Source organism: Oratosquilla oratoria, chromosome 30, assembly GCF_046742065.1.
Source record: "Oratosquilla oratoria isolate Oo_2021 chromosome 30, ASM4674206v1, whole genome shotgun sequence".
Lineage (NCBI taxonomy): Eukaryota > Metazoa > Arthropoda > Malacostraca > Stomatopoda > Squillidae > Oratosquilla > Oratosquilla oratoria.
In genome coordinates, this window is record NC_134806.1 from 48,802,335 (window position 1) to 48,825,009 (window position 22,675).

At 42.0% G+C, this 22,675-nt stretch overlaps 1 protein-coding gene across 1 annotated transcript; it reads right to left on the reverse strand.

Moving 5' to 3' along the window:
* Positions 1-1,384: 1,384 nt before the first annotated feature.
* LOC143041327 (uncharacterized) lies at positions 1,385-19,241 on the reverse strand. Its single transcript, XM_076213149.1, has 5 exons — positions 19,003-19,241; positions 16,857-17,101; positions 9,987-10,079; positions 7,900-8,001; positions 1,385-1,533 (listed from the first exon to the last, which is right to left on the reverse strand). The coding sequence occupies exons 1-5, from the start codon at positions 19,239-19,241 to the stop codon at positions 1,520-1,522; spliced, it is 693 nt and encodes a 230-aa protein (XP_076069264.1). The 3' UTR covers positions 1,385-1,519.
* Positions 19,242-22,675: the final 3,434 nt, after the last annotated feature.

Below are 22,675 nucleotides of genomic sequence, written 5' to 3' on the forward strand. Positions count from 1 at the left end.
CTGCGTCAAAATTTTGCTCACACACACTACCTCACCCCCCATCCCCCCATCCATTCCACCTCATGCATCACAGCATCTTCCATATACAACCATTCTCCATTCACCCGTCTTCTGTCCTCTCCTGTCCTTCCTCAACAGACATTCCCCTCTTCCCCAAAGCCCCCTTCACCCCATCCATCCATCTCATCCTAGGACGTCCCCTCATGTTCACTCCCTCCACATCTGCCTTCCATACCTCCTTTACTAGTCTTTCTTCACTCATTCTTTCCATGTGTCCAAACCATCCTAATACTCTTTCATCAACCCTATCTCCTAACTCCCTTTCCACCCCTGTTCTCCTCCTCACCTCCTCATTTCTCACTCTATCTAGCCTAGTAACCCCCATCATACTTCTCAGACACCTCATCTCAAACACATTCAAGCTCCTTCTCTCTTCCTCACTTATGTTCCATGTTTCTGCTCCATACAGTGCTGTTGGCACTATCACTCCTTCATACAGTCTCCTCTTAGCATCCATTCCCAATTGTCTATTTCTCATTACATTTTTAAATCTCCTAAGGCATTTACTTGCTTCTCTCAATCTACATTCTACCTCCACCTTCACTCCGCCCTTTCCTGCCATATTCACACCCAGGTATCTAAAGCTATCCTCTTCTTCCAGTCTCTCTCCATTAATATTCACTTCCAGTCTGCTGCCACTTTCTCCCCTTATACATCTCATCACATTGCTTTTACTCACATTTATCTTCAAATTCCCTCTTTTGCACTCTTTCCCAAACTCTGTCACTAACTTCCTTAATCCCTCCTCTGATCCTGCTACAAGTTCAGTGTCGTTAGCAAACAACAACTGGCTTATCTCCCATTTTTCTCCATTTTCTTTAACCATCTCCAATCCCCAGCCCATTACCCTTGTGTTTACCTCTTGCACCACCCCATCCATTTAGAAACTGAACAGCCAAGGTGACATAATGCATCCCTGGCAAAGTCCCACATTTACCCTAAAGCATTCACTCTCTCCATTTCTATTTCTAACACAGGCTCAACAATTCTCGTAAAAACTCGACTGCTATTAACAGCTTTCCTCCTATCCTATATATCTGCCATACTTCCCACTGAAACTGATATCTAATTAAAAATATCAGTGCTGTAAATCCCACCTACTTGGCACACAAATATAACTAACTTAACCGTATGATGTACATGTCATCTGTGTACATATACAAGTTCATCAAGTGTATAAAAATATCTACCTTCCACACGCACAATCCAATGTCTAGCTTAACCACAATGCAAGCAAGCACCTGTGCAGTTAATAGCCCACATCCAATCCTTGAACCATCCAGCCCACAACCACAAATCCTAAGCCAATTGTAGTAGTCAAACCTTTGTTGGGTCCATTAATTGATCAATCTGTCGGTCTCGTTTCAACAAATCTTCCTCCAGTCTCCGATTCCTTGTTTTAAGTGATGAATGTTCTTCACGAATTTCCCCGAGGGTCTTTCGCAAATCTTGGATCTCCTCATACTGTTCCTCCTGTAGCAACAAAAACAGAAAAAGGTAAGGAGCATCTGCCAAGAAGCAGCAGCAACCAAGCTGGTGCCCAGCCTGTAGATAAACCATATGAGAAAAGATTAAAAGTACTGGGTCTACCAACTTTGAAAGATCAAAGAGAAAGAGATGATATGATTACAGTGTTCAGGTCACTAAAGGGGATAGATTGCACTGATAGAAGTGATCTCCTGATTAAAGACGGGAAAGTTTTAAGACGCCATGGAAGACCACATGTCAAAACAATGTGAAGAAATACAAGTTTCCATATACATACATATACCAACGGCTCCCCCTTGCAAGGGAGGTAGCCAAAGTAAAAGGCATAAATCCACTCCCATCTATTTTATCCCAACATACTCCACTCCCACTCCCCATCCCTCCCTCCCTTTTTCTTGGCTCCTTCTGGACGATGGGTCATCCCTGCATCTCGCCACTGCCCTGGGTCAGAAGCAATGTAGCACGACACAGTACATCCATAGCAAGGCCACTTCATTTAATCAGCAATCCTCCTCTCTCTTCCCTCATGCAGAAAAAGAAGACAAGGATAAATCCCTTTGGGCTGTATCGAAATATCATTCACACATACTCCCTACCCTCCAGGCATCACAGCATCATCCATACACCATTTTCCACTCACCCCTATCTTGTCTTCTCTCTTCCTTCCTCAACAGACATTCCCCAGGTAAAAATTGTAGTGGAGAGTTAATGGTGGAGATGTGTCTAGAAAGAGCTGATGATTGCCAATACAGTATTTAGGAAAAGGACAGAAGTTAAGGTGCTTAGAAGGAAAAGGAGCAGGAGTACAAGGACGAGGAATGGGAGTGTTTCAAGGAGGGAGTGACAAGGTGTGCAAAGATAGTGTGTGGAACTAGGAGAATGGGATGGAATATAAAGACGGTAGAGTGCCAGAGGACTGGAGGAGTGCCAGTATGGTTCTGCTTTACAAGGGAAAAGTGGACAAATATGAATGTAGTAGTTTTAGAGGAATCAGTTTGATGAGTGTAGTTGGGAAGGCTTATGGGAGGGTTTTGACTGAGAAAGTAGAGGTGTGGATCAGGTTCTTGTGTTAAGACATTCGTGAGAAAGGTTCAGCAAAAGATAAGGATGTTTTTTTGGGGCCTTTATGGATTTGGAAAGGCACTGTGGGAGGATTTGCAGATATGTGGGTTTTGAGGAAAGCTGTTAGAACTGGAAATGGAGAGTTAGTGGTTTGGGGTAAAGGTGAGACTGTGCCAGAGATGAGTCAAGTCACCATGGCTGTTCAATGTGTACATGGATGGGGTGGTGCAAAAAGTAAAGGTGAGGGTAATGGGTTGGGGAATGGAGATGGTTAAAGAAAATGGAGAGAAGTGGGAAGTGAGCTAATTGTTGTTTGCTGATGACACTGCACCTGTGACTCCGGGGAGTTAATGACAGAGTTTGGGAAGGTATGAGAATCCGACAAGAAATAATGGTCTCAAACTGTCAGGAAATAGATTAAATTTGGAAGTGGCTAGAAACAACTTCGACAATCGTGTAGTTAAAGATTCGTTTAGATAAACATTTAAGCAAGATGCTGTAATGATCGCCATTTATTTTATATTACTTGATTACTTGTTTGTTATTGTCTGTTTATTTATTTGCTTGATTTCCATTTATTATTATTTATTTGTCAGTTTATTACCTGTTTGTTTATCATTTAACTATACCTATGTATTATTTATTTTATCTATTATTATTTCGCTCACTGGCTGAGCAGGTTAGGGTGTCGTTACTTGCGGCGAAGGTCGAGGTGAGGGCAGTTCGAAGCCTGCCACCAGTGAAGTTGGACCAAGGGCATGGTTCATTAAATTCCACGCTACAAAGCCCTCTGAGGGGCACCGTCCTAGCCTCCTGATAGGGGGGAGTGTGTGACATTAAACCATATTATCATCATCATTTATATTATTATAAATTTTATTCTATTTTATCAATTTTTTTATCATTTATATATTTTTTTCACATCTGACCTAGTCATGGACCAAAAGGTCTCCTGTCAGCATGCTCCGCCTTTGTAATCCTTTGTAAAAAGTTGAAGGTAAATGTGGGTAAAAGCAAGGTGATGAGATGTATAAGGGAAGAGGATGGCATACAATTGGAAGCTTAAACAAGAGATACTGGAGGAAGTGGATAGCTTTAGGTACTTGGGGTCAGATGTGGCATGAAAGGGAGGAGTGAAGGTAAAGCTATATTGTATACTGAGAAAAGCAAGTAAATGCCTTTGGTGATTAAAAAGTGTGATGAAAAATAGGCATCAAGGAATGGATACAAAGAGCAGGTATTATGAAGGGGTGATTGTGCTGATGGCTTTGCATGAGGCAGAGACTTAGAATTTAAGAAAGCTAGAGAGGAAAAGCCTGAATGTATTTACCTAGTTGTATTATACAGGAAGGGGAGCTATGCTCGTGGTGACCCGTTTTTGTATCTCACAAGATCAAGTTTGTTCTTAAATTCTTGTATTGTGTTTGCACACACTATTTCTTCATCCAATTTGTTCCATATATCTATCACTCTGTGTGGGAAGCTGTTCTTTTTCAGGTCTCTTCTGTAGTTATTTCTTTTGAGTTTCATTGCATGTCCTCTTGTTTTTGCTCTGTCCCGCTTTAATAAGTCCTCTCAATCAAGGCATTCTTTTCCTTTCTTAATTCTGTAGATGGTTAGGTCACCTCATTCTCTTCTTTGTTCTAGGGTTGGCAATTCCAGTTCGACCAGTCTTTGTTCATATGTCAGGTTTGCAACAAGTGTTGGGACCAACTTTGCTGTTGCTTTTTGTATTCTTTCTAATTTTCTTGTATTCTTTTTTGTACTGAGTGACCATATCAGCACTGCATATTCCAGTTTTGGCCTCATCAGTGTTTGTAATATTTTCATGATCATTTCCTTATCCAGGTATTTAAAGACCACCTTTATTGATCTCAACAAATTGTATGTTTCTCCGACTATTTCATTTATATATCTATCTGGCGACATGTCTTTGGTGATGATTATTCCTAGGTACCTTTCAGAATGTGTGAGCATATTTTGACGCAGCCCGAAGGGATTTCTCCCCGTCTTCTCCTTTTATGCATGGGGGACGGAGAGGGGGGGGGTCGCCGATTTAATGAAGCGGCCTTACTGTGGATGTGCTGTCTTGCAACACTGCTTCTGACCCAGGGCAGTGGACAAGGTGCAGGGATGACCCATTATCCAGGAGGTGCTAAGATGAGAGGGAGGGTGGAGGGGTGTGGAGTGTATTCAGGGATGGAAAGGGTGGGAATGATTTCATACCTTTTCTTTTTTGGCTACCTCCCTTGTAAGGGGGAAAAAGCCTTGGTATATGTATGTACCTTTCAGAATTTACTTTCTTTACTTATTTTCCATCAATTTTATACTGTCCTGTTATTTTCTTCTTGCTTTTTCCAAATTCAATTATACTGCACTTCTTGATGTTGAATTCTACCTCCCATCTCTTGCTCCACTCTGAAACTTTGTTCAGATCCCTCTGCACTGAGTCACAGTCTATTTCGAAGTTTATTCCCTTTAATAATTTTGTGTCATCCACAAAGCAGTTTATGTAAATTTCAATGCCTTCGTCCATGTCATTTACATATATAGCAAACATTATTGGAGCTAGTACTGACCCCTGTGGGATGCCACTACTCATTTCTTCCCATTTTGAACATTTGTCTCTGAGCACCACTCATTTTTCTTCCATGTAGGAAGTCCTCCATCCAATTCAATAGTTTTCCATGTATGACTCCTATTGTTTCCAGTTTATATAGTAAAACTGTTATCTACCTTTTTGCATATTTGCAGTATCATAATTTTGAAGAATAAAAATTTACAATAGCTAGTGATCTGGAGTGATGGATGTGGTTACCAAAACCAAAATGTGAATGTTGCCAATATCTATTTTGCTCTGGCCAGGAAATATGGTATCACCAAAGTTCAGAAATTCCTTGTTGCAGAGCACAAACAAATGGAATGTGACTTCGCGTACAGCACCATAGAACAAAAGATAGTGAATAATGTATTCACTGAATAAGATTATGCAGTTCTTATCCAATGTGCAAAGATGAAACCATCACCATACACAGACAAATGAAACACCAAGATTTTCTGAAGATGGAAAATTCATTCTTCAGTGGCAATAGGCCCGGGAAAGTCTGAAAACCAGTGGTTAGTGAATTAAAGGGGCTGATGTACTAAATTAATGGAACGTTAAGTTCAAGCTACCTTTCAACAACTACTCTACCTGGGAGTTTTTACCATAACAGGTTCATAAGGCAGAAATCAAGTAGATCCTATTGTTCATATCAAGACTACCAATCAAGTTAAGGAAATTCAATGACCTACATTCAATGAAATCAGTTATACTCTCAGCTGACTGTTATAACTCTTGACACCCTGCCTCATGAATAAAGAATATCAGAAACAATTTTGCAAAGCAATAAGGAGACAATATTCTGAAAAGAATTTGACTTCTCTGTTTCTTTGTGCTTCTTTTTGAGAAATCCAAATAATTAATTCCAAAGATGTAATTTTAATTTTTAGTGAATTTCACGATGCATGTGTGTTTAGCTTAGTTATTTCAAGTGATGCAAAAAACTTGAGAAAATATAATTCTTAGAAAAAAAAAAATATATACATACATACATATTCCAAGGCTTTTTCTCCCATACAAGGGAGGTAGCCAAAAAAGGAAAAGGCATAAAATCATTCCCACCCATTCCATCCCTGAATACACTCCACACCCCTCCATCCTCTCTCTCGTCTTAGCAAAAAAATACCTACATATACCAAGGCTTTTCCCCCTTACAAGGGGGGTAGCCAAAAAGAAAAAGGCATAAAATCACTCCCACCCATTCCATCCCTGAATACACTCCACACCCCTCCACCCTCCCTCTTATCTTAGCACCTCCTGAATGACGGGTCATCCCTCCACCTTGTCCACTGCCCTGGGTCAGAAGCAGTGTCGCAAGACACAGCACATCCACAGCAAGGCCACTTCATTAGCACCAGAAATTAATGTGAAAAGAGCCTTCTGTTTATTTTCATTTCATATGATTAATCATAATTTTAGTTCTATTTCCTATGTATTGGTTCTTAGGCATCATACCTAAACCACTTGTAAACATTACCAATAAAATTGCTTGTCACTACTTCATTTTGTTTCAATATATAAAAATTTCTACTTGAAATAATCATACAAATGTCTTTTTCCTACAAAGAAGCAATGTTAGGAGTAATGTTATGTAAATTTATAAAACAGAAATGAGGAAGTTTTTTAAATTTCTCAAAAAGTTGGAAAAATTACTTAGGCACTTTCTTTATGAGGGTGAATTTGTAGCCAGGTATAATAATTGTGGAGTACGAGACAGGAAGCTCGCTGGCTGAGCGGGTTAGGGCGTCGTTACTTGCGGCGAAGGTCAAGGTAAGGGCGGTTCGAATCCTGCCACAAGTGAAGTTGAACCAAGGGCATGGTTCATTAAATTCCATGCTACAAAGTCCTCTGTGAGGAGCACTGTCCTAGCCTCCCGATAGGGGGGGAGTGTGTGACGTTAAACTATATCATCATCATTATCATCATCACGAGACAGGACCCATAAGCTTTGCTCCTTTCTTACACACTACAATGGATAAATACATACAGGTAAACGTCGACTTACGATGGCCGCGACTTACGATTGTTCGACTTTACGATGACGACATGATAATTTAACCCCTTCCATACGGTGCCGCACACGTATGCGTCATGAGGAGCAAATGGATTCGCGACGCTGCCATATCGGCGTCTTGATTATATTTATTGTAGTCGCCCCTGTGTTTTTACATTCTCTCAAATGATTCATTCTCTGTGGTTTTCAAAATTCGCGGGTGAAAGAGAGAACGATCGATATAAGCGGTGACTATATTTTATGATGCGAGTATTATTACGTCACGTCGTACGGCTGGCATTGGCTGCTGCCCGCGAGATTTAAGTTCCGTACTGAAAATACATATTATAGTGTTTGAATATGGTAAAAAGGATAAAAATAATTAAACAAACTACTGTACATGTTTAATAGGCTATATTCAGTATCTCTGGTGGTTAATATACAGGTAGGCTAGGTACAGTGACCACGGAACAGAGTGGGGATCGACTTACGATGAGATCGCCTTACGATGGCTCTATCGAAACCTAATGCCATCGTAAGTCGACGTTTACCTGTACTTGGTCTCTGTTAACAACACTGAGAAGTCACAAGGACAAAGACAACATGGAAGACCTTAACAATTTCAATTCAAAGCCCTTTGTCCCCCTATATATAAAATAAAAAATAATAATTAACTCAGCCTTTGATGACTCACCTGAGATTTGTATGCTGGCTTCCCTATTTTTGGAATTTTGATGACGACCACAATGGATCTCTGCCCGACTCAGCAAAGGTTTGATTCCTCCAACATCAATGTCTGATTAAATACATTGGTATTATACACAAACAAAACAAATTTGATGAATGAGCATATGGTATTTGGAAACCAGACATGTAGTTATATTAAAATGTATATATGTATATATATATATAAAGTGGATGATGGGCTGAGAAGGGCAGTGGATGCATGAGGAAAGTCTGCCAAGCAAGAAAAAGAGAATGCAAAAGAGAGGAATGAGTGGAGAGAAATTGTGAATGCATGAAGGAATGATGCATCATGAAGGGATGGTTTTCTCGTCTACTATGTAAAACTTTTTAGGGGACAAGGAAGGGTCACCATATGAAGCAGCAGGGGATAAATCAACTCCAGCTGTCAGACCCTGCTACAGAGACACTGCATCTCACTGCATTGTCTTTGAACTCAGCAGTGTTGTGGAGTACAGGGTCCTTCATCAACGAGATGCTAAAATGGAAGGGGTGACAAATGGATTTTGATGGGTATAAGTTATGACTCAGTCACCCCTTTTACCTGGAAGCCATGAGTCTCCTGAAAGAGACCTAGAGCAAGGGTTTGACTGATATCTGGGAGATGAGGTGAAAACAGTGGGAGGACCTCAAAACAAGATTCATGCAATGCACAGGATATCTCATGGTGAAATTAACCTTTGCTCCCTTTAAATGCATACCATCCTTCAACAAGTACTATCACTGGGTACCTCACATACTTATGAGGTAGTCAACAAAGTTTTTGGGGATAACTTATGAATCTGCAGCGTCAAGCAGGTGGCATGTTCCCAACCTGTACTTACTCAAACAATATTACACATCTGCCTTTCTGCCAAAAAGATATGCGGCATAACTCTTGGATCCACAGCAGACACCATAAGCTTATTTGCCCCATACCCCATTTGTTCACTGCAGTATCCTTAGGTGCTCTCACCTAAGTATTGCAATTGCTATACAAGACCCTTGCTTATGTACTGCATGTGTTGCATTGTTGTGTTGTGGAGTGTCCTTGCCTGTGTAGTGCATTTGTTGAGCAATCCAGTGTTGTGCCATTGTGCCATGGAGGTTAAGAGAGCAATTTCATCTGATGCTACGAGCACCTCTAAAGCACCAGAAAAAAATGGTGATCTTTAAGGAAAAAGTTAAATTGCTTGAGAAGTGTAAGGAGGGTATATTGTTTGAAGCAGTGGGCTGTACATTTGGTGTGAACATGAGCACATGAAAAGTGCATTCTAGTTGCGCCATGCTTGGCCTAGCATGTGTCACTGCCATAGGATAAGGGAAAGGTGATAACAGAAAATGCTCAGTTTATGTGGACTGTGGATCAACAATGGGAGTTGCCATGGATACAAACATCATACAGGAGAAAGCTACATCCTTGTATGTCTGGTTCAAGCCCACCACTGATGGCCCAGTGGCTCTTAGCTCCTGCCTCAACGAGTAACAGTGACGATTGTCCATCCCGGCATCCCTCAGTAATGAAGACAACGAAGGTGCCGAAGGAGGAAATACTGTTGGAGACAGTTGGGGGGAGATAATGGGGAACAGTCTATACATCCGCAGACCCATCTAACACTGCACTTACATTTCACACCATTATTTCAGTCATTTGTCATTAGTTAGTGCATCACTAATCACTGTAATATCATGCCTAACCTTGAAAAATATATATGGGCAACTTATGATTATATCATAGGTGCATTAAGAATTTGTAGACTAAGTTTTTCTGGGTTTTTGTCCCCAAACCACCACAAAAATTTTAGCTGTTCATTTGTACTCAAGTACAAAATAAAAACTCCAAAATGTCAAGTGAAACTTAAGTGCACAGAGTATCTCATCCCTGCAAGAAACATTTAGTTAAGTACCGGTCACAATGCTACGCTGTTGTTACGACCAGATCTATATCTACACACAAACAACACAAATTTACAACCAATTGTATTATCATGAAAATTTTCACTGTAATCAAAACTTCACAACTAATCTTGAGTGTTAAAACAATAGGAAGTTACTTACTTTTCATGTTTCTGCCAGTCCTCCCATGAGGACTTTCAGATCGCATATGATACTGTCGTGGCATTGATGTGGGACCGGACCAGTGTTCAGCAGCTGCAAACATGAAATCTATGTCAGAACTGTAATGAAATTATTTACATCTAACAGACATGTATAGAGCCTAGCAAATCTTGAGGCTCTGGGTATTGGCCTTAGAGCCTCAAATTCTACAGTATGGGTCCCAAATCCTATGGACAGATATCTTACAGGTATCCCTTAGGACAAAACCAAAATACACTTGGTCTTGGGTTCCAAGTACAGAAAAGAAAATTTCTCTACAATTAAGGAGTGGTACAACCGGTTTAAAGATGGCTGAACAATGGTGGAGAGCGAGCCACACTCCAGTCAGCCATCAACATGCCAAAATGACTATAGTCGCTGTATCGAAAACTGGCCGTTAGGGCGGAGCACGGGGATTCCCCATGTTGCCACATATAATTATTTTATAATTTTATTTTATTTTAAATTTTATCTTATAATGTTGCCACATATAATTATATTATACAACCACTCCTCGTTTAACGACCTACTTGGTTAATGACAACATGAAGTAACGACGGGCTTTATGGCAGACCAATATTCATTTAACGTAAATCTCCCGAAGTTACGACGTCGTGTACGATAAGTTGGCTGAGGCAAATTTGTATGATGTTATTGTACAGGGTGACAGTCACGTGGTATGGAACGTGACTGATGTCACCCAAGACCTGACGTTTCTCTGCCTGTGCGACCCTGCTTGACCCGATCTAACCTAACCCAGTGCAATTATTTAATTACGCACTGCGGGTAACTTACACACACAGTATATATAGCGGCTTCCGCTGCATGTAAAATCAGTTCACTCGCACCTTACAATAAAGGAGACGAACTCACCAAAACCTCTTTTTATTCACCAAATAGTAGCATCGCTACATTATAAATGAACTTGTACGGTGGATATTAGCTGTGAGGTAAAGTGTTTTGAAGCTTAGGTCTACATTACCATCCTGCAAGCTGCAAAAACTACCTGGGTTACAGTATATACCGGTATTGGTAAATTTTTAGTTTCGACCATGGGCGCACTATAGCAATAGAAAATTAATTATTAATTTTGTAAATTATAATGTATCAACGTAATATGCAGTTTTGTGAACGGAAAAAAAAAGGTGCTAAAACAGATTTCGTAAGTAACGAAGTCGTGTCGGACGAATGGTACGCCATGTGTGTTATGATAGATGCCAACGTCGAAGAAATGAAAGGATGATAAATTCGTCTAACCTAACCTGTGTTTAATAAATCATTACCTGCAAATTAAATGTCATCCGGTTCGTCCTCGTTGGTGTCGTCGTGAGAGACGTTGGCGGGCTTTTCAACCACTCTCTCAGCTTGCGGGGTATACAAAATTCTTGCAGCTTGAAGGAATGCGTGTATCTCCGCTCATAACATTCCTTCAAGAAAATGTACCTGACGAGGTACTATTGGAAGTACCTAGGCCGTCAATTGACAGACGACAAGATGGTGTCCCGATCCTATGCTACCGACTTCGTTCATTAGCATATTTGCTTGTAGCAAGGTATTTTTTATTTTCATTTCTGCCCACAAAATTGCATATTACGTTGATACATTTTAATTTACAAAATTAATAATTAATTTTCTATTGCTATATTGCACCCATGGTCGAAACTAAAAAAAATACCCCGGTATTTAATATGGAATGTCAGCATACGCAGATTTGGTCATACACGGTAATTTCAGGAACCTAACCACCACGTTATTTGAGGGCTTTCTGTACTATCAAAACAGTAAAAAAAGCTTTAATGTACTGTATAAAAGAGGGAAAATACACAAAAATAAAGATACATGTATTGCTGGACATTGTACATACAGTACATGTACGTATGTGTATACACTTTCGCTTAACGCCCAATTCGGTTAATGACGGCGACGCTGGTCCCAATTGTCCTCGTTAAACGAGGAGTGGTTGTAATTTTGTCACACACCACCACTGGGGTAAAAATCAAAGCAATGTTTTCTATACAAAGGTTTCGTTTCCTAGAGTTGTGGACATGGCATATGAGCAGGAGAGAGTGACATTGCCACTCCATCCCTTCTCTGGCCACACCCCCACAATGCATTCAGAAAGCATTGCATCCACATGCACGTTCTCGTCATGGATTGATACATTATATATATATATATATATATATATATATATATCACTGTCCAGTAATGTCGTTACACATTAGTAATTGCACTAAGAACCCACTATAATTTGGATTTAAGAAAAGAAAAAAATAACGGATTTCCGTATAGTTCGATCACTTGCTGTGATCCTCTTCACGTGGAATACATAGACAAGAGAACATACACATCTTATATACAGATGAGAGAGGTAAAGTTAGGGAACATGGACAAGTCAACTCATGTGGCATCTATATTGTATATGTGGTAAATCATCCGCTTTTACAATATGGGGAAATAATTTATCAACTGCCAAGGTGGTTATGTAATCTGGTGACCATTGGCCTTTTGAGATGTTAAAATTCGGGAATTGTTTTATTAAGGAAGATTCAATTATTTTCCTTTTGTAACTACATTTGGATTTGAAAATGGTTTTTGCCTCATCCCAATTTATTCTGTGGACGAGGCAAAAACCTTCCTTCTCCTTCTCCTCCTGTTTGCAAGGAACATAGAAACAGAGCCACATTATGAATACTGTGTCATCTCTGTCCCATGCCCACTGCTCAGATCTGATGCAAAGCAACAAGGCACATCATCCCCACAGCAGGCCCTGACACCTAAACTGATAATCCCTCACTTCTTACATTAGATGAGTAACTGAGCCTGATAATTTGTGCTTAGTAGAGGCCAAGCTTCCAGGGAATGCTGTTCTACAGTTGGGAATAATAGATACATTATCTGGAGAAGAAACTGGAAAGATTAAATTGGTGGTGTGGAGATGTTTGTTATGAGAAACCATATAATGGTGGAGGAAGTAAGTCCGAGTTACAGGAAGGACCCTCAAGACTGGTCATCTCTAACCCCTCAACATGCTACCAATGGGAAACAACTACAGGTGAACAAAATAATCTGGCATCAGCTAGGATAAAACAAGTCCCATAGTATTTGGTATGTTAGCCATTTCCAGAGGTGTAGTGCTCCTAGAACTGGACCACCACTCTAACACCTCTTGTTTAACATTTCAATACACATAACTTTCATCTTCACTTCCTCCCCACCCCAACCAAGTTCCTATGCCATTGTATGGATGTAAAATATGGAACAATTATGAAAAGAGAAATATATACCTGTACATTAGATAGGTCATCCCTGATTACTCCAGCCAGTTGTCCAGTGACCATAATATTCCATTATATGGTTCTATATAAAGTGTTCATTTAGAACACTATCAACTGACAACACTCTAATACCACACACAAACACACCGAAAATTCTTGGTGTAACATACGATACATCCATGTCTTTCAAACAACACCTCACAAACATAAAAAACAAATGCACACCTAGACTTAACGCACTTAAGTCAATCACTGGAACAACATTTGGACAAAACAAAGAAACTAATATAACAATATACAAACAATGCATACGCTCAGTGATGAATTATGCGAGTCCTGCATGGGCTCCTAATCTCAGTGAGACACACCACAACACCCTTCAAATCATACAAAACAAAGCCCTAAAAACAATTACAGGCTGCACAAATACATCACCTACAGACCATTTACACCATGAAACAAAAGTCCTCAAAGTCAAAGACCACCTCGACATGAGAGGCACACAAACACTTGCTGCAGCCACCACAAACACATCACACCCGCTACACTACATAGCAGAACACCCACACACACCAAGAAACATTAAAACTACAAAGACCTTTATTACACACAGATGCTCTCTTCTCTTCCTCCACAACCACCAAATACCAGCCTCCGGAAACATATTCATAATCATATCACTCACCGCTCCATTAACACACTGAAAGACAACACACTGCTGCATGCCAGACCCCCTGATATCCACCCTTCTGAATCCTCTCTCCCACGTAAGGACAGAGTCCACTTGGCCAGACTGCGATGCGGTCACACCCAGCACTTCTAAGCTACCAGAAGAGGCTGGACGACCATGTTGTGAACAGCTGCCCAGGATGTAACACTTCACCCCATACCATACAACACATAATGGAAGACTGCATTATACACAATCATGCACGCAAACAACACAACATACACTCTATAAAGGATTTGTGGGAAAACCCAGTTTCGGCTGTGGCCTTCCTTGGGGAGACGGGACTGCTCGGACAGACAGTCTAGGGAACGACAACAACAACTGACAACACATCTTAAAACATTTTAAAAATAATATAAATAAATTATATAAAATAAAAATAACAAGGAAACCCTCAGGAAACCTTAACTTCAGAGGGAGGGAAAAGGCACAAAATTAACCTTTTCAATACTAATCAAATTCTCATGGGCAGCATCAGGTGCCTGACGTACAATGATTTGACGATACAAAACACAATACTTGTGTTATGAAATATAAAGTTACAGCTGTACTACTCATTCTCTTTCACTCTGGATATTAACAACCACACAAAATATGATCAAGCCAGTTCACAGACTACGGGGGTCACTCAGCTACAACTACAAAATAGATATAATCAAGATGCCAAGACTGGCATCCTCGTATATCCCCTTGTGCCTCATGACACCTACAAAGGCATCATCATCTGGAAGGGGTACTTGCTTCTACTAATGCCAGAAAATGGGGGAAAAGGAGCTTGCAATATTCCTTAGATTAGGTTGGTAGGCTAGGTTCGTCAAGAGCTGTACAAGGTTAGGGTGGCCACATTAGGATAGGCATGGCTGATTACCATGATCCAAACATGGGTGGGGAGGATGTGGTGGTTATAAGCACAGTCTCCACTAGATTAGGATAGTATGTTCAGTTTGCCACAGGTGAGGGAAGAGACAGGGCTCCCTCTCTCATACTCAAAGGATACAACCCCCCTAGATCAGATCTATATCAAGTCTATACAGAATTATTGTAGCCATTTCCACACAATTTTACCAAGCTGAGGGAGACCCTTCTAAATAGCATGGGGTTAAACCCCATCTTAATTTACTTGTTAAAGTCTATATTCATTTCCAATCCTTAATCTTGGTATTCATTTCCCACACTCTTGTAAAGATCTAAGGGTAAATGTTTAGAAGTGCACACCTATTCAATATGACAACACAAAATAAAATGTTAATTCTTTAAATCATAATATATCAATGTAATGTATATTTTTCTTGGTGGAAATCAGTAACAAAAAAAAGTTGCTAAAAGCGATACATTAATGAATGCAGCCGTAGCAACTGCTTGAGACGCCATCTTCCTTTTGCTAGATGCAAAGGTTGAAGAAATTATAGTATGATAAATTTGTCTAATCTAACCTAACCTGCATTTAGTAACATGATACCTGTAATTCGGTCATCAGGGTCATTGTTGTCAGGTATGGTGAAGCCCGTTTTGGTATCCAATCAGACTGCAGGGTGTTCATAGTTTGAAAAATAGCACAAAGCTTACTACCATAGCACTGTTTTAAATATATGTAGTATGGTGACATCACCTGGAGTGGGAGAACACCCGGTACACATCATCAATGCCAGTGTCAAACTGACATTGACAGAACTGGACAAATGACAACATGATGTCTCAAACCTATCATCACAACTCTGTTCATTAATGTATTTGCTTTTAGCAAGATTTTTTGTTATTGATTTCCACTAAGAAAAACATATATTGATGTATTATAATTCACACAATGAAATCTAATTCTCTATTGTTATATTGTGTAAGTACTGTACTGTACTTTATTTGGCATTGAATCAATATCATTAAGTGTAGATAAGGAAAAGAACACAGGTCGAAATAACAATTACAAATGCCAAGGATAACACAAAAAAGCATGTAAGCTTATTTCCACTGTGGTCCTCATATAAAAGAAAATACCAATCTAAGTATCCTTCTCTAAAAGGCTTTTGTATCTAATTTTTCTCATTCTTTTCACATTCCTAATTTCAATTTATGTGAGATTTACATATTTCATCTATGGCACTGGCACCTCTTATGTTTATTCAGGCAGCTGCCAGATGATCCCATTCTTGTATTAACTGGAAAAACGACGACCACGACCAACCATTACCTAAAACAGACTCAACACTAAGGGTAATTATTGCCTGATAATGAGGTAAGGAACCTCTCAAAATTTTAATGAGGCAGTAAAAGGACTTCTACGATTTCAATTGTATCTAAATACAACCCAATTTTCATACATTAGCTGTACTTACTGCTGGCCTAAATACTGTTTATCAACAGCAACTAAACAATTCCACTTCATAAGTCAAGAGGTAATTAATGTAAAAAGAGAATGTTGTTCCCAAACATACGTAACATGCCCATTGGATTGTGATTGTATGAAATTCTTATTTCCTTTCGATATAAAAAATAAAGATAATATTCTATCCATTTTATATAATTACTATTAATTCTAACAAATTGTGCCATCCTCGCTACCAATAAATAAGTTTAAATGTCTCACCATAATTTTGTTCAATGATTAAGGAATAGCTCTCAACCTCAACCCAACGCCCACCTGCCACTATAGTTCTGATGATGAAAAACAATAAAACTAATTCACAATTCTTGAAACAATTATATATCAATAGAATCGTCTATATGATTCACATTACCTTAGTCCACATTCCAAACCACTGACTTGTCACTTGTACATTCAAAGACGAATATTTAACTTTGATGGTCGACTTATTGAATGATCGTTACCTGCTTTCATCCTAATTTGTGTAAGTACTTCATGCTTTCCACCCTTTTCTCGATGCGCAGCCTTATCGAATATCTTACAGAGAATAGAATCTGCAAGAGGTGTGAGGAGCGTCTCACCAGTGGTCTGCTGGTCAATGTTGACATTAAGAACTTGACATGTTGGTTGGTTGGGTGAGGTGGTCACTGATGTGTCGGATTGTCGTCTGTCGGGAAGACGATATGTATGCACAAACTGTCGAGCGATTCTGCAGTTCAATGTTAGTAAACAGGACAATCACGTCATTAAACAAATTATCATTAGAAATAATACAGTGGCAAATACTGTACAAACAATATTATCATTACTAGTATTTTCGTCTTCGTTTACGCTGCACTTTGAATAATTTTACTCTCGAACTCTATCTCAGCTGACGACCTACCATTTTCAAACCCGAGGTTTTGTTTGAACCTACGGGAAGTAACGGTCATGCAAGTAAGATAATGTTTTACAGAACACAGAGATGGGGTTGGCATATTTAATTAGACACCAGGGCCACCAAAGAAATAATGGGGATCGAGGATACTTCTTCCAGAATGACCTTGAAAACGTGTACATCTGGGCCGTCGACAACATAAAGTTCAACGAAACCAAATTCGAACCGATGAGCTATGGCAAAAGCCTCGCAAATAACATCCAACCCTACACCATAGTCAGCTCACGGAGAGATCATGAACAAGGCGAATGTTAGAGATCTGGGAGTAATGTTGAATCGAGATGGCAAGTTTACCACACACATTGACAACTTTGTTGACAGCGCCAGATATTTATTTTGGATCCTCAGAACATTTACATCAATAGACGAAGATTGCACGATTACACTGTGGGAAAACCCAAGTACTAATTAAACCCGAATACTGTTACCAATTCTGAAATCCAGACAGTATAGGGGAGATAGATAAATTTGAGTGTCTTGTAGTAGTTTTAGTTCGGAACAACGGCAGGACAAATGAAAATCAACACAAAATATCTAATCACTTTCTTTTGGTAATTAGCCTCAAGGTGCGACACTAGAAGTGTCGCATGAGAGGTATAGGTGAAGCTCGGACTAAGGCCACAGCTTCAGATGATGACGGCGAGGCTCGATGGGACGGCTAGAAAACTGGACGAGATGTTGTTTGTGCGCTGGTCGGTACTGTTCTGCCCATCTCGGCGAAACGCCGACCTTTTAAAGGAGGCTGGCGGGAACGTGAGGAGCTTTCCAAGTTCCTGATTGGCTGACCGCTGGCTGGCAGGGACACCCTTGCGAACTACGCTTACCAACTACGGGAACTTGGAAAGGCTAGCTCCGAATATTTCTTTGATCAGTGTGTGACGGGTCGTAGGATGCATCACGTCACTACACCACTCCCCCGCTCTTCGAAAGCGGGCGTCGAGGAGGATAGGGAGCGACGCGCGCGACATATTTGAACCGGTCTGGCCTTCGGATCAATCGCCCCGAACGAGTGGTCATGCTGTCAGAGGGCATGTCTGGCGAGGAGGGCCTTGCTGGAGGGGGGCTCGAGTGCAGGGTGGTGTTGTCGAGGTCGGAGGCCTGGCGATGGGAGGTCGGTTGAGTATGGAGCTGTGGAGACATAAGGTTGGGTGAGAATTGTTGCATTGCATGGTAGAGCGGGGGCGTGGGGTGGGGAGGGTCTTAGGGAGGGGGGTGCCGGGAACAGTTGTAGAAGGGCGTGGTTGTGGGATAGGAGAAGGATAGGGGTTCGCCGTCGCGTACGCGTGATCTGTGTGAGTTTGGGGGGGGGGGGCTGCTGCAGGTGCTGTGTTGGTGGGGAATTAGGGGCAGGAGGGGAGTATTGGTTTGGAGGGGAGATTTTTTCGGGGGATGGGGAATGACTTGGTTCGGTGGTGAGGATGGGGTTAGGACCATGTTGTAAGAGGTATTAGAGTGGCCCTGGAGTTTTGGTGCGGGGAGTGGTGGGAAGGTGGGCCGGCTTGAGCAGGATCTCCGCGGGGCTGGAGGGGACGTGCGTATAACATACCACACACTGATGCCTCTTCTGCTCCACTTCCACGTCAATCCCCGGCCAGTAGAAAGACTGTCTCGCTCTGCACAACATCGATTCTCTCCCCTGGTGTCTCGCTTAAAGGTTCGTGAGGACTGCTCACCTAAGGGTAGCGGGTACTACCAGCAGTGAGTGTTTCTCCTCACAGGTGTACAGGACGATGTTCCCCAGGCAGCAGGCAGGAGAGGTGGCGTCGCACGCATCCTGAAGTATAGACGGAGAGCGAGTGGCTCCTGGTCCTTTCGTTCGGCGGCCCAGCCGTCGTTGGTTACGCACTCCCACAAGAGCCGATACTCGTCGTCCGTCCCGCACGGCCTCTTCCTCTACCTGATGAAGGTCCATAACACGCCCTACCTTGTCCTCGGCGGCCGGCCGCGACCGTGGCTGCTGATATGTCCGCACATACCAGCTCTTCGTCCTCCTCCTCCTCGTCCGATTCCTCTTGTTCACATGACAGGACCGGGTAGCGCGACATGGCGTCCGTCCGCCGCGCTGTTGGTGTCACCCTTCAGTTACTTGATGAGGAAGGTGAACATAAGTGCCTTCTTTAGGTTGAGGATTCGCGGGTTGGCTATGTCCCTGGGCTCCTTTTTCCCGAAAAGTCTAGTAAGGGCCTTGTGGTCTGTGACGAAAGTGAGGTTCTCACAGCCCAGGAGGAAGAGACGTGCCTTCTTCAGGGACCAGGCGATGGCGACTGCTTCCCCCTCAAGGGTGCTGTAGTTCTTCCCGGCCGCCGTAAGACGTCGGCTGCCGCACAAGCTTCCATCCTTCAAGCCAGCATAACGGCGACCTTTCTGAGACGCACTCACAGTACTGCTGCAAAATAACGAAGCCGAGGCCCTGGTGGCTGTATTCAGTGAGAGCTGCTGTGGGGCGGGAAGTATCGTAGAGGCGCAATCTCTCGGGTACCAATTGCCCAATGGTGTCTTTAGTGGAAATGAAGAGCTCTTCCAACTGCGTGTCCCATTACAATATATTCCCATCCGGATTCTTCAGTAGTTCCCTGAAGGCCTCCATGACAGGTGCTACCGCTAGGAAGGGCGCGACCTGGTTAACAAGGTCAAACTATGACCGCACGGCAGTCAGGGTGGGCCGGGGAGCATTGTGATGTCGGTTATAATCCCGGTGAGATCGTGGTTTGGCTGGTAGCTTTCTCAGCCCAGATATGGACCTAGATATGGATCAAAAGGTCTCCTGTCGGCATGCTCCGCCTTTGTAATCCTTTGTAGGTAGCCGGCGAAGATGACGCTCCTCCTGCAGAAACGAAACTTGTCGGGCCCCCGTAGAATGACGCCATTCTCCATGCATCTATGGAGAAAGTCGTATGTGTGCCAAAAAGGCGTCGCTGACGCTGCTGTCATGGAGTAGAGCGTCGTCCACGCACTTGAGCTTCCTGGGCACGTTAGAGATGGCGTCGTAGAAGCATTTAGTAAAAGCGTCCTGCGACGAGCAGTGACCCATGGGGGTGCGGCAGTACCGGTAGCACCCCAGGGGGTAATGAATAATGTGAGTTTGCGCCTGTCTTCGTCGAGGGGAGCCTGGTGGTAGCCTGAGTATGCATCTGCCATGGTCTTGAATGGATGCTTAGGCAGACTGGTGACGAGATCAAAGGGCGGCTTGGTGTGGTGTGTCTCTCTCAGGGTCGCGTGGTTTAGGCGCTGAAAATTGACCGTACGACGGGGCTTTCCGTCCTTTTTCGGCACCACCACCATTATAGAACACCGCTCAGTGGGTTCGCCGGCGGGCACAGCCTCGATGATGTCCTTGTTGACGTCGTCGTCCGACTGTCGTCGAACCTCGTCAAAGAAGTGGAGCGGGACCGTGGCCGGGAAGTGGACCGCGTAGGGGCGGCATCGGGCCGTAGATGGATGTGGTGTGGTGGGCCAGTCGTTTTTGGAAGCGGCATGCGCCCCATGGCAAACACAGTGCGCCCGAAGTTCTCTAAGAACCATCTCTCTAGGTGACCAAAGTTCTCTTCCACGAGCTCGTACGGTGGCGATTCCGGTCGTGACGGAGCTTGCAGGGAGTTTGATGGTTTCACAACATATACACCGGTGGGCGCTAGGGGGCGAGGGAAGGTGTGATGGACCAGAAGTCGGGTCTTGCATGCTTTGAATGGAAGGTACAGTCGTTGCACCCTGGTTGAAATCCATGAAATGTCAAAACATCAAGGATTTACTGTCTTTTTCATATGAAGGACACTGAATGAAGAAAACATATATTTCTATATGTTTTTAAAACTATTCTTAAGGAACAACTTGCAATTAAGTCTAGCAAGAGGATTACATTTTTGTTATCGAAATATGTCAATATTTTTTAGGCAAGTGCTTATGTTTCAAAAGTGTTTGTTCAGCTGTATATGAATTTAATTTTCATTCATATAAATGCTTTACAAACCGTAAAACCTTTTTGTTTTTGTTTTTATTTCAATTTTTGTTTATTCGACAATTGAAGAAATATAGCCTACTTCAAGTAATGTTTCATGAAGCAATTTACACAGACGTATATGCTACATGGGTTAAAAGGGTGATTAGATGCCAGGGCCCACAATACTATATAAGAAGCTTTTGAATTTCCACATTGGCCCTGAATTTCCTATGGCATGTACTGCACGATGAATTGGTCACGGTAAAAATATACAATTGATTTCCTTCTTACCCAATTACACAATTTGATAATTGACAGACAATAATACCCCATTCATAGACATTTAATCCAGCTCAAGAAACCCTAGTCACAGCATGCAGGACATGTAGAGGGGGTTTTGATTACAATCCTGCCCAAAGTACCGTGTAATTTTTTGCAACCTAAGTGGAATAGCAGCTCGGTGAAGTGATAATAATAGACTTCCAGCAGTGGGTTTGGAAACTCGATATACCTCACTCGAACAATAGATAAATGAGGTTAGAAAATCAACTTTTTTTTACCAGGATCAAAGCAGCATGGTATGCCTCCCATGTTCAGATGTTCGTGAATGATCATCATCTGAGTTTATTTTCTGAGGCGCCCCCACCTCGGCTACATGTTGGGTCCCTCCTCAGGGCCCCGCAAAAAAATCCTCGCAGCGCTCCCGTCAGGGCGGTGGCCCTGGACCCCACCAAGGACCCTAGGCCGGCCCCTTTGATTCCACTACAATAATGTATTGTAACCTATTATAAAGTATTTTTATATTATCGGTATTAAATCAATGATTGGTATTAACTAAAAATGTTTATTAGCATAATCATTGATATAGTGTAATTTTGTAGTTTGAAATTATTTTTAAATGGTCTCTTCTACTCCAGCTGTAAACATTCACCGACCCCCTGATTATTCATCGACCCCCTTTCGACCCCTTGGCTATTCATTGACCCCTTGGATGTTCCGATCGACCCCTGCGGGGTCGATATCGACCACTTTGAGAACCCCTGGTCTATATACTTTGGGAATACTATTGTCGCCTGGCCACGCCCTGATTCGTTGCATAGTCTATCTCAGATAGGCTATGCATATATATGTCACACATTACAGATAGGCTATCTGTAATGTGTAACATTTCTACAACGGGTTACAGGTGATTTGAGGCGTGGGTCATATATAATGAAAGCAGTTGAACTTGCATAACGCCGCAATAATACACATATATTGTCCTCATTTCAGATGGGGAGGGGGTGGCAGGGCTAGCGCTGATGGCTGACAAATTTTTAGACCTGGCCATTAAAAATTTCACTTAATAAAACTATTTTAATGAGTGTTTTAAATTTTCAATTTGCTCATTTCAGTTGTGGGGGGGTGGG